We start from the raw sequence: 12852 nt of genomic DNA, 5'->3' as shown, positions 1-12852 counted from the left end.
CTGTGGGAGCCCAATAAATACGATTGAGTGGATGAATTCACAGGTAGCAATGGCTGTCGAGCAAGAAACGGAGATATGTGGTCCCTGCCGAAGAAGCAGATTGTAGATTCGGGAAATGCATTGAATGCGTTTACTTCATTTCAACTGCAGGGTTTAGTGGAAAAGCCACAGTCGGGGAGTCAGGAGAGCTGGGATCTGATTTGGATCCACCACTTGCCTGTTGTGCCTTGGGCACATCATTTAACATCTCTGGGCCTCCGTTTCCTCATTTGTAAAATGGGAATTAAATACCTCTCTCACCTGAAAACTGTGAGCCCCATTTGGGGCAGGGACTATATTTGAACTGAAAGTATTTTATCTGCCCCAGACATTAGCATTTGCTTGACACGTAACAAGCACTTAACTTCCTCAAATTATTATTTTTGACCTTGACCTTTCAAAGCTCCACTGAAGCTGAATCCCTTATATAAGTGTTTCTTTTGGAATCCGTTAAATGACTTTTTTTTAATCCCCAGTTGCATTTTCCCGTAGCATCGTATCTCCAAAGGAAAGCCTGACACCGTCATTTAAGTTCGTGACTGTATTATCCTTTCTTTTAGACAGAGATATGGAGAAGTGGGGTAAATTTCTGGACCCGTTCGATGACGCGTCCCTTTCGGACGGCTGTGCGGATTCGGTGAAGTTTGATGCTCGTTCGATGACTGCGTTACTTCCAAGTAAGGCAGGGTTCATTATCTGTGATTATGTTTGCTCATCTCCTCCATTAGACCCTAAGAACCTTGAGAGAAGGGCTCTTTCAGTCCTGGGAGAATTGTAGAGACTGCCTCCCCTCAAATTATCTGGCTTTTGATACGGTCAAGGTTCAGTTTACTGTAAGGACTTCATTTCCGAGCTCTCTCCATTCCAGGTTTACAGAAATAATTATCCTAAGTGTAGTATTTGTTAAGTGCTTACTATGCACTATGTACTAGAGAAGCAGCGTGGCTTAGTGGAAAGAGCCCGGGCTTGGTAGTCTGAGGTCATGGGTTCTAATCCCGGCTTTGCCTCTTATCAGCTGTGTGACTGGACAAGTCACTTAACATCTCTGTGTCTCTGTTACCTCATCTGCAAAATGGGGATGAAGCCTGTGAGCCCCACATGGGACAACCTGATTATCTTGTATCTACCCCAGCACTTAGAACAGTGCTTGCCACATAGTAAGTGTTTACCAAATGCCATTATTATTATTAGTATCATTATTATTATTTTCATCATCATTATTATTATTACTATTACGCGCTGTGTTAGCATAGTTACAAGATGATCCGGTCCTACATGGAGCTCACATTCTAAGCTGAAGAGAGCACAGGAATTGAATTGAATTCTAGACTGTGAGCCCGTTGTTGGGTACGGACCGTCTCTATATGTTGCCAACTTGTACTTCCCAAGTGCTTAGTACAGTGCTCTGCACACAGTAAGTGCTCAATAAATACGATTGAATGAATGAATGAATGAATACCCATTTTGCAAATGAGATAACTGAAGCACAGAGAAGTTAATAATAATGGCATATTTTAAGCACTTACTATGTCCAAAGCACTGTTCTAAGCGCTGTGGAGTTTACAAGGTGATCAGGTTGTCCCACGTGGGGCTCACAGTCTTCATCCTCCTTTTACAGATGAGGTAAATGAGCCACAGAGAAGTTAAGTGACTTGCCCAAAGTCACACAGCTGACAGTTGGTGGAGCTGGGATTTGAACACAGAACCTCTGACTCCCAAGCCCGTGACCTTTCAACTAAGCCACAGTGCTTCTATTAGAGCACGGACTAAGCAATTTTAAACCGGGTAGATGAGGGGGAAAATTGCTGAAATTAGGAAGGAAAGCGTTCTATTGTGATTCATTCATTCAATCATATTTATTGAGCGCTTACTGTGTGCAGAGCACTCTACTAAGCACTTGGGAAGTACAAGTCGGCAACATACAGAGACAGTGGTAGAGCTGGGATTAGAACCCATGACCTCTGACTCCAGAGCCCAGGCTCTTTCTACTGAGCCACGCTGCTTCTCTAATGTGATGAGGTGGGCTGCATTGTGAGCAGTGTGGCTTAGTGGTTAGAGCATGGGCCTGGGAATCAGAAGGACCAGGGTTCTAATTCCAGCTCCACCATGTTTCTGCTGTGTGACTTTGGGCAAGTCACTTCACTTTTCTGGGCCTCAGTTACCTCACCTGTTAAATGGGGATGAAGACTGTGAGCCCCATGTGGGACGGGAACTGTGTCCAACCTGATTCGTTTGCATCTACACTCAGTGCTTAGTACAGGGCCTGACACATAGTAAGCGTTGAAAAAATACTTTTTTTTTAAAAAAAAAAGCGGGGGGGGGGGAAGTGGTAAGTAGCATTTAGAGGGATTAGAGAAGTTGTGGTTGGCATTGTGTAGAGTTTGAGAAGTTGTGGTGGTTTAGGGGCGGTCTTTGGTTGTACCATAGTGCACTTTAACTGTGGCCGAAGGAGGGGAGGGATAGAGGGGAGAGATTGAAAATGAGGTAGAGAGAAATAAGTACAGAGGGAGAGGATGAATGAGGGAGAAAGAGCAAATAAGGAAGAGAAAGAGAGAGGCCAGTGGAGAGAGCACAGGCTTGGGAGTGAGAAATAATAATAATAATAATAACAATAATAATAATAGCATTTATTGAGCACTTACTATGTGCAAAGCACTGTTCTAAGCGCTGGGGAGGTTAACAAGGTGATCAGGTTGTCCCACTGGGGGCTCACAGTCTTCATCCCCATTTTACAGATGAGGCAACTGAGGCCCCGAGAAGTGAAGTGACTTGCCCAAAGTCACACAGCTGATAAGTGGTGGAGCTGGGATTTGAACCCATGACCTCTGACTCCAAAGCCCAGGCTCTTTCCACTGAGCCATGCTGCTTCTCCAAAGACCTGGGTTCTAATCATGGCTCTACTATGTGTTGACTGTATGACCTTGGGCAAGTCAGTTCACTTCTCTTCTCATTTCTCACTTCACAGAGAAGCAGCGTGGCTCAGTGGAAAGAGCACAAGCTTTGGAGTCAGAGGTCATGGGTTCAAATCCCAGCTCCAACAACTTTCAGCTGTGTGACTTTGGGCAAGTCACTTAACTTCTCTGTGCCTCAGTTACCTCATCTGTAAAATGGGGATTAAACCTGTGAACCCCCTGTGGGACAACCTGATCATCTTGTAACCTCCCCAGCACTTAGAACAGTGCTTTGTACATAGTAAGCGCTTAACAAATACCACCATTATTATTATTATTAGTCTCTGAGCCTCAGTTCCCTCAACTGTAAACCAGGGATTGAGACTGGGAGCCCCAGGGGCTGTGTCCAACCCGATTATCTTCCAGCGCTTAAAACAGTGCTTTGCACATAGTAAGCGCTTAATAAATGCCATCATTATCTACCCCGGTGCCTGGCACATAGTAAGTGCTTAACAAATGCCACAAATCATTATTGTTATTATTACTATTATTATAAGGGGGAGATTGAAAATGAGGAAGGGAGAAATGGGTACATAGGGAGAGAGTGAATGAGGGCGAAAGAGCAAATAAAGAAGAGAGGGAGAAAGGTAATGGAGGAAGAGTAGAGGGGGAGGAGGAAGTGGAGAGAAGGTGGAGAGAGGGGGAGGATGAATACTTTAGTTCAAGTATTTCCTAAGCCTGCATGGACACCTACTTGATGAAGGCTATAGAGTTGGTTGCCCCATTTTCTCTCCTTACTTCCTCCTTCCTTTCTCCTCCCTGCCTCTCTGAAAACTTCACCACCAAACGGGAGGGCTCTGGCTAAATCCCCCCTCAAGGCTGTAAACTCATTAAGGGCAGGGAATGTGTCAGTTTGTGATTTGGTACTCTCCCAGGAGGTTAGTGCAGTGCTCTGCACCCAGTAAGCACTCAGTAAATAGGATTGGATGGATGAATGACGTTCCCTAAGAGTCGCGGGGAAGAAAGGAACCCCCTCTTTGCAAACTCCCGTGGCCCCCATTAAGCCATAGGCTACTTAAATTTACACAAATGTGGAAAAATCAAATTTAATGTATTTTCCTTTGGGCAAGAGAGATAACATCATATTGCTGTGTGAATTGAGTTTGGGGCTTTTTTTTTTCTTTTCTTCTTCAGATCAAAAAAATGTCACGGGTGTTCAAGGAAAACTGAAGTCTTTGAAAATTGCCCTGATGAGTCTGTATCTCCTCGTGTTCGTCGTTCTTATTCCAGTGATTGGATTTTTAGCTGGTAAAACACCCTTGCCTTTCCACACTGATATTTTTGTTTGCATGACAATGCACCGGATTTTGCTTCCTCCATTAAATCGTTCTTAAGCGAGCTTTCATCCTGAAAATGTTGCCAACTTGTACTTCACAAGCGCCTAGTACAGTGCTCTGCACACAGTAAGCGCTCAATAAATACGACTGAATGAATGAATGAATGAACATAAGCAGGGAAAAAGGATTGTTTTTTTAATGATATTTTTAAAGCACTTACTATGTGCTAGTCACTTTAGTAGGCCCTGAGGTAGATAGGAGGTAATCAGGTTGGACACAGTCCATGTCCCACACGGGAGCTCACAGTCATAAACACAACCCAAGGTCATACAGCAAACGAGTGGCGGGGCCAGGATTAGAACTTGGTGCAGAGCACTGTACTAAGCACTTGAGAGAGTACAGTACATCTGATTTGGTAGATATGTCTCCTGCCCACAAAAAGCTTCGAGTCAATCAATCAATTAAATGGTAATAATAATAATAATGTCATTTATTAAGCACTTACTATATGCAAAGCACTGTTCTAAATGCTGAGGTAGGTACAAGGTAATAAAGGTGTCCCACGTGGGGCTCACAGACTTAATCCCCATTTTCTAGATGAGGTAACTGAGGCACAGAATAATAATAATAATGATAGTGCTTGTTAAGCGCTTACTATGTGAAAAGCACTGTTCTAAGCACTGGGGAGGATACAAGATGATCAGGTTGTCCCACGTGGGGCTCACAATCTTAATCCCCATTTTCCAGTGAGGTAACTGAGGCACAGAGTAGTTAAGTGACTTGCCCAAAGTCTCACGGCTGACCCGTGGCAGAGCCGGGATTAGAACCTGGGTCTTTCTGACTCCTGGGCCCGTGCTCTAACCATTAGGCCATGCTGCTTCTCATTTAATCTAAGCCTGACAGACTGTCCAGTCAAAATTGTGGGTTCTTGTGGGGACAGAGATAGGGAGGAGACAGAGCCCTGGGGGTTGTTAAGAGATTGACTTCAGGAGCACGAAAAGAGGACAGTCTTTAAAGTTGAAGTCATTAAAGAGCACATTAAACATCCCATGAAAGATGATGACGATCACTAAGCATCCTATCCTAAACAGTTCTAGGCAAGGAGACCTGGAGACAGAGAACCTGAGGGGAGGAAGTGATTATAGTGCTAGTGGTTTGCTCAGAGGACACTTGCTCTCTCTCATGTCATGTCCTGCTCTGGCTGGGTCTCTGGGTACAATCTGTAAGAAAACAAGTAGCAGGATAAGTTGGTGAAGGTGAAGGTGAAGGTGAAGGTGAAGTTGGGCTCTAAATTAGAACCTGGGTTCCAATCCCGGCTCTGCCACTTGTCTGCTGTGTGACCTTGGGCAAGGCACTTTGCTTCTCTGGGCCTCAGTTATCTCACCTGTAAAATGGGGGTGAGATGATGAGGAGCAGCGTGGCTCAGTGGAAAGAGCCCGGGCTTTGGCGTCAGAAGTCATAGGTTCAAATCCCGGCTCCGCTAATTGTCAGCTGGAAGACTTTGGGCAAGTCACTTCACTTCTCTGGCCCTCAGTTCCCTCATCTGTAACATGGGGATGAAGACTGTGAGCCCCACGTGGGACAACCTGATCACCTTGTAACCTTCCCAGCGCTTAGAACAATGCTTCGCACATAGTAAGCGCTTAACAAATTCCATTATCATCATGTGGACTGTGTCCAGTCTGATTACCTTGTATCTACCCCAGCACTTAGAACAGTGCCTGGCACATAGTGCTTAACAAATACCATTTTTTAAAAAAGTGCCCCCCCCAGATTTGCAAAATGATCCTTTTTTAATCCGTAACCCACCCAAATTCATAGATGTGGGCTTTAAATATCTACTCTTTTGGAGGGTGCAAGAAGGTCAGATTTTTCATTCAACAGGTCAATTCCTGTGTAAGTTTCTGAAGAGTGGTCACCATAAGAGTCTTCAGAAATAATTTTAATATGAGGAGCCAGTAGAAGAATATCTGATAGCTCACTCGACTCACAAAGGTATTGGGTAAAATCATGGGATTGAACAGATGGAGAGACATTTTCCCAAAAAGTTTTAAATTCCCTTTTAAAGCAGCTTAGAAAAGGAAGAATTTAGAATAGTCCTGTAGCCAATCACAGTATAAGCTATAAACTTCAAACTGTTGTCTGCACTTGTGATGGCATGAAAGGGTTGTCTACTTTTCTTAATAAGACTTGTCAGTCTGTTAAACCTTTATGTTCTCATTGCTATTAAAATTCAATCCATCCATCAATCAATCTTATCTACTGAGCACCTCTGTATGCAGAAACCTGTAATGGGCACTTGGCAGAGCACAAGAGAATTAGTAGAACAGTGTTTGACACAGATTAAGCTCTTAATAAATGCCATAAGAAAAAGATGTGATCCCTGTCCTTAAGAGTTTACAATTTAGTAGGGGAGACAGACACTAAAATAAATTCCATCTAGGAAATGACTTAAAAAAGATACTATTGAGTCATAGTACCTAATCCTAGCCAGGCTCAGCTCAAAACCTATCCTTCCAGCGAAGAATTGGGTGCAAGAGTTTTGGTGCTTATTTCCCACAAATCCCTCCTTATAAAGTGGCGTGTCTCTTTCTCTTTAATTGATGATTAAATCTCTTCAATTCAATTCCCCCTCCCTTGACTGTAAACTTGTTGTGGGCAGGGAATGTGTCTCCTAACTCTGTTGTGTTGTAATCTCCGTAATGACAGCTCTCTGTATACAGTAAGTGCTCAATAAATGCAATTGATTGATTGATCCCTTAACATTGTATCGAAAGCCTATTCAGTGCAGAGCCCTGTACTGAATTCTATGGAGCCTACTGCAGAAAGAAGACACACAGTTCTTGTCCTTGGGGCGCTTACAACATAATGGGGGGAAACGGAAAGACAGACAGACACAAACAGGGAATGATAGTGGGATAAAGGTGAAGCAGAGAGCAAGAGAACCTTGGTAGGAGGAAATAGATGAGATAAATAGGAACCTAAAGTGCTAAGAATGGCTTGCGGATTGATGGCATTAGGGTGTTGGGAAGATTTCCTGGAGGAAGGGGGTTTTGAAGGTAGAGACCACAGATGAGTGGATAACATTTGCTCTATTATCTCTCTGTCCTTCCTGGTCCAAAGGAGATTGAAACCCATCTCTGTTTCCACTTTGTCTTCATTGTACATTGAGAAGACTTTTGGTTACAAAAAAAAGAAAGCGTGAGAGGCATCTACATCTGATGTGATCCAGGTCCTGAGAACCAGAAATTTTGAGGGGTCTGGGATGAGCCCCTCATCTTTGCCAGTATCAGTTTCTCCTCTAGGAAAAAGATGGTGACATCATTCCATGCTAGGTGGCAGGATAGATTCATTCATTCATTCATTCATTCATTCAGTTGTATTTATTGAGCGCTTACTGTGCGCAGAGCACTGTACTAAGCACTTGGGAAGTACAAGTTGGCAATATATAGAGACGGTCCCTACCCTCTATGTTTGCATCACTTCACTCCAGACAGCCGGACTCGTGTCCAACTCGATTTGCTTTTATCCGCCCCAGCGCTTTAGTACAGTGCCTGGCACATACTAAGCGCTTAACAAATACCATAATCACTATTATTCGCACCGGCTCCTAGCCTTGAGCTGAAATAGATTCAGCAAAGTCATTTCCAAGGCTTCAAAAGCTCCAAGAGGCAAAAAATCCCGAAACTGTCAGAAAAGACCAGTCACAGAGCCAGCTCCTCCTGAGGCTGACAGTGATTGATCGGAAGTGGTTTTGTTTCACAGAAACTCCAAAAGGTGATTATTAATGTTGATGAGCTAAAAATGGGCAGATTGCTCCTATTCCCTTATTACCCATTTCACAACTACTACAGGCCCCATTGTGCCTGCTTGGTAAGAATAATAACCAGCTGACAGTTCCTTTGCCACTTCGGTTATATTGGGCAAGGAAACAGCAGGTGCTGAAATATACCATCCATCCCTGAATTTCTAGTCCACCTCACAACGAGAGAGAAGTAAACATGTAAAAGTCATTAAGCGGGGAGATCTCCATCCCCCCCATCTTACCTCCTTCCCTTCCCCACAGCACCTGTTTATATGTATATATGTTTGTACATATTTATTACTCTAGTTATTTATTTATTTATTTTACTTGTACATATCTATTCTATTTATTTTATTTTGTTAGTATGTTTGGTTTTGTTCTCTGTCTCCCCCTTTTAGACTGTGAGCCCGCTGTTGGGTAGGGACTGTCTCTATATGTTGCCAACTTGTACTTCCCAAGCGCTTAGTACAGTGCTCTGCACACAGTAAGCGCTCAATAAATACGATTGATTGATTGATTGATTTCAGTGCTCCAAATATACCTGGGCCCTCCCTACTGGTTTCACTTCACCTGCAGATGTTGACAGTTGTTGACAGATGTGAGCTAAGCACTATTCTAAGCCCTTGGGAAAGTCCAATACAATAACAGACACATTCCCTACCCACAATGAGACTGTAGTAAGCGCTTAACAAATGCCACAATTATCATTATTATTATTAATGTTACCATTATTATTACTACGCAGCTCAATTGCAGCGGTTGGAAACGAAGAATAGCACCAACAGTTCAGTCAGTGAGTTCAACACCTCTGAACGCTTCTTAGGTGGGTCCTCCAGGGAAGAAAACAGCGACGAGGAACGGTTCCGAGAATTCACCTTAGAGCACGTGAGCGCGTTGGAGGAAGAGACTCGGGATATCGTGGAAGCAGAAGCGAATCTCACGAGCTTGGGGGAGTTTCACGCTCTCAGGGAGATGAGCGAAAGCAGATTTCAAGACGTCTTCCTTCAGGTCAGCACCTTGTCTGCCTCAGTCCAAGCCAACGGGAAAGCAGTTGAGGAGATTAGCACGTCTCTGGTGACGCTCAATCAGAGTCTTACGGATCTCAAACTCACCCTAGAGAGCTGGAATGGCTTGTATGTGCAGAACGTCATTGAATACAAAGAGGTAAGGGGTGGTCTCTTGCACTGGTGCCCTCTCATAATGCTTAGTACAGTGTTTGCACACAGTAAGTGCTCAGTAAATACGATTGAATGAATTTACCTCCCAGTGGAAATTGAGTGGCCGCAGCGAACCAGCAGAGTAAAGACTCAGCCCAGCCTCTGCAGCATTGTCCGATGACACCCAGCACCCCAAAAAACAGAGCTGAGAGTCCCCTACACCCCTACTCCACCCTCCTGCTCCTCCTCCCTGAAGCTCTCCAGAGTTGGCTCTCTCTGCCTCGCCCTGCGCCTTCCTAGATTCCCACCAGCCCATCTCAAATCCCACCTCCTCCAGCGAGCCTGCCCAGATTAGTCCGTGGTATGAACCCTTCAGCCTACTCCAGCATACATCAACCCATAATTATTAAAATCAAACCACAGCAATCTCGCATATCAGTTGATCGGTTTTGTATTCAGTCATTATTATTTTGACTACTTCTGTGGTTATTTGCATGTTTGTCTTCCCCATTATTGTAAGCGGAGATTGTGGTAATTCAGAGGATGTGGATAGAGCGTAAGTGTGGGAGTCTTCTAGGTTCTTATCCTGGCTCTGCCTGCTGTGTGACCTTGGGAAAGTCATTTAACTTCTCTGGGTCAGAGTTTCCTCATTTGAATGGGGAATTTAATACCTGTTCTCCCTCCTACTTAGGCTGGGAGTACAGTGTGGGATAGGGACTATGTCTGACCTGATAATTTCATACCGATCCAGGGTCTACATGAGTGCTACACACATAGTAAGTGCTCAACAAATACTGTGACTATAAGTGTCATTATTAATAAAAGCATCCCAGGGGTTCATAGGCTTATAAATAGGAAGAGCCAATATTTTAAACCCATTTTATAGATGAGGAAGCTGAGGCCCAGAGAGATTGAGTGACCTCCAAGCCGGTGAGTGGCAGAGATGATCTGGTCTTTTGACTCTCCATCGCAAACTTTTTCCACTAGGCCACAGTCCTCTATATTGTTACACTGTACTCTCCCAAATGCTTAGTACAGTGCTTTGCACACAGTAAGCGCTTAATAAATACGATTGGCTGCTCGCCAATTCATTCATTCATTCAATCGTATTTATTGAGTGCTTACTGTGTGCAGAACACTGTACTAAGCACTTGGGAAGTCCAAGTTGGCAACATATAGAGACGGTCCCTACCCAACAGGGGGCTCACAGTCTAGAAGGGGGAGACAGACAACGAGGCAAAACATATTAACAAAATAAAATAAATAGAATAGTAAATATGTACAATAAATATGTATTTACAACATATGCAAATATGTTTTCTCTCTATTACTGTGTCACCAGGGGCTTCTGCAGAGCCTCTCTGAATCAGTTTCAATCAATCTAGCCAATGCTAGAGATGATAAAATATCTGAGATCTGCTGCTCAGATATTGTACTCTCCTAAGCTCTCCAGTGTTCTCCACCCAATAGGCGCTCAGTAAATACCAGTGATTGACTGAATGCACAGCCTTTCAGAACTCACTCCACAATCCAATGGATAACCCCTCTCTGTTTTCGAACAGTGACCCCACCCCGGAAGGAAAGGAGTTGTCCAGTATTTGACTCATGACTGCCACATTCTTGTGTTCACCAGGAAATCACCAAACTGAGGGGGCATGTGTACAATATGTCAGCCGAAATGCAGATGCTGAGAGAACAACAGGTGAATCTGGAACAGGAAATTAAGGGAGAAATGAGTGTCTTGGACAACATCACCAGTGACCTGAGATTAAAGGACTGGGACCACTCGATGGCCTTGAAAAATATTACTCTAATGCAAGGTAAGGAATCGTAGGAATAGCGTTACTGGACATCCTCTGGGGGTGATGCGCTGTACTGAGCATTTGGGGGGCGCAAAATTCATTCATTCAGTTAGATTTATTTAGCACATATTGTGTCCCTATGTGGGACAGGGACCATGTCCAACTTGATTAACTTGTATCTGCCCCAGTGCATAGAACAGTGCTTGGCACATAGTAAGCACTTGGAAGTACCCTAATTATTATTATTATCATTATTATGATGTGCCGGGCACTGTATTAAGCTCTAGGGTAGATACAAGGAAATCGGGTTGGAAACAGTCTCTGTCCCATGTGAGATTCACAGTCTTAATCCCCAATTTACAGATGAGGGAACTGAGGCACAGAGTTGATCAGGTGGTACACAATTTCCATCCCAGAAGGAACTCACAGTCCTAGTAGGAGGAAGAGCAGGTATTGAATCCCCATTTGCAGATGCGGAAACTGAGGCACGGAGAAGTGAAGGGACTTGCCCAAGGTCACAGCAGAAAAGGAGCAGAGCCGGGATTAGAACCCAGGTCCCCTGTCGTCCAGGCCCACATGGGGCTCACAGTCTTAATCCCCATTTTACAGATGAGGCCCAAAGAGGTGAAGTGATTGAACCAAGGTCACTCAGAAGACAAGTGGCAGAGCGCAGATTAGAACCCATAACCTTCTCACTTCCAATTCTGCCCTCAATCCACTAGACCAAGCCCATGAGACAAGACTGCTGATAGAAGCAGCGGGCCTGGGAGTCAAAAGGATGTGGGTTCTAATTCCGGCTCTGCCACTTGTCTGCTGTGTGATGTTGGGCAAGTCACTTCACTTCTCTGGGCCTCAGTTACCTCATCTTTAAAAAGGGGATGAAGACTCCAAGCCCCATGTGGGACAGGGACTGTGTCAATCCAATTTTCTTGTATCCACCCAAGCACTTAATACAGTGCCTGGCACATAGCTTACTAATTCACCAAAAAAACCCACAATTTCTATTCTTATTATTATTGTTAACAAGACCGCAGGTTCTCTTCTGCTCGGACTGAGGTTGGGAAGTTGGATCCAGCAACTAGCATCTCAGAGCATCCAGGTTCTAAGAGATTGGAAGGGAGGGAAGATCGGATCACACTGTCCAAAGGCATCGCTTTTACCCATTATCACTCACCCAGGGCTACTACTGAAGCAGGGGAGGTCTGCTTGATTAAAAACCCACAAGGCCAGTGAACTGTCTGCTGTCTCTCCCTATCCCCATAGTCACGGCCTAAGATTAAAAATAAGGAGGGAGAACCGAAAACAGTTTTGCAATCGAAAGTCCGGGTGACTTAATTTCTATTTGGTTCCTCTTCGCTGTGCTGCTGTGGCCTCAGGGAACCCGGTTCGAATCTCCGTTCATTGGCTAAAGGCGTTTGTTCTCTGGGGCATCTCTAAAATGGAAGGCGCGTGAACGGGAGAACGGGAGAGGGGGAAGCAGTGATCATTTGGGGTCACTCTCCAACACTACCAGGCAGTTAGTCAATTATATTTATTGAGCACTTTTTGTGTGCAGAGCACTGCTGTATAACAGAGATGGTAGACAAGTTCCCAGCCACAATGAGTATACAGTCTAGAGGAGGAGATAGACATTAAGAGAAATAAATGAATCACTACAGATATGGACTTAAAGGCTGTTCTTTTGTCCCTCTTTGAAGGAGGGGAAGAGATCAGGCCTGGGAGATAGGGAACCTGCGTTCTAATCCTGGCTCTGCTCCTTTTCTGCTGTGATCTCGGGCAAGTCCCTTCACTTCTCCGTGCCTCGGTTTCCACGTCTGCAAA

At 44.4% G+C, this 12852-nt stretch overlaps 1 protein-coding gene across 1 annotated transcript in view; it reads left to right on the top strand.

Moving 5' to 3' along the window:
• The first annotated feature begins 552 nt into the window (after window positions 1-552).
• Window positions 553-12852, top strand: part of MSR1 (macrophage scavenger receptor 1) — a 32886-nt gene continuing 20586 nt past the window's right edge. Inside the window, exons 1-4 of the mRNA XM_038769265.1 lie at window positions 553-716; window positions 4125-4238; window positions 8818-9236; window positions 10863-11049. Coding sequence (XP_038625193.1) covers window positions 608-716; window positions 4125-4238; window positions 8818-9236; window positions 10863-11049 — 829 coding nt within the window. The 5' untranslated portion in view covers window positions 553-607. The remainder of the gene's footprint in view (window positions 717-4124; window positions 4239-8817; window positions 9237-10862; window positions 11050-12852) is intronic.

This window comes from Tachyglossus aculeatus, chromosome X5, assembly GCF_015852505.1.
Source record: "Tachyglossus aculeatus isolate mTacAcu1 chromosome X5, mTacAcu1.pri, whole genome shotgun sequence".
In the NCBI taxonomy this organism is placed as follows: Eukaryota; Metazoa; Chordata; class Mammalia; order Monotremata; family Tachyglossidae; genus Tachyglossus; species Tachyglossus aculeatus.
This window is presented reverse-complemented; position numbering and strand designations above follow the sequence as displayed.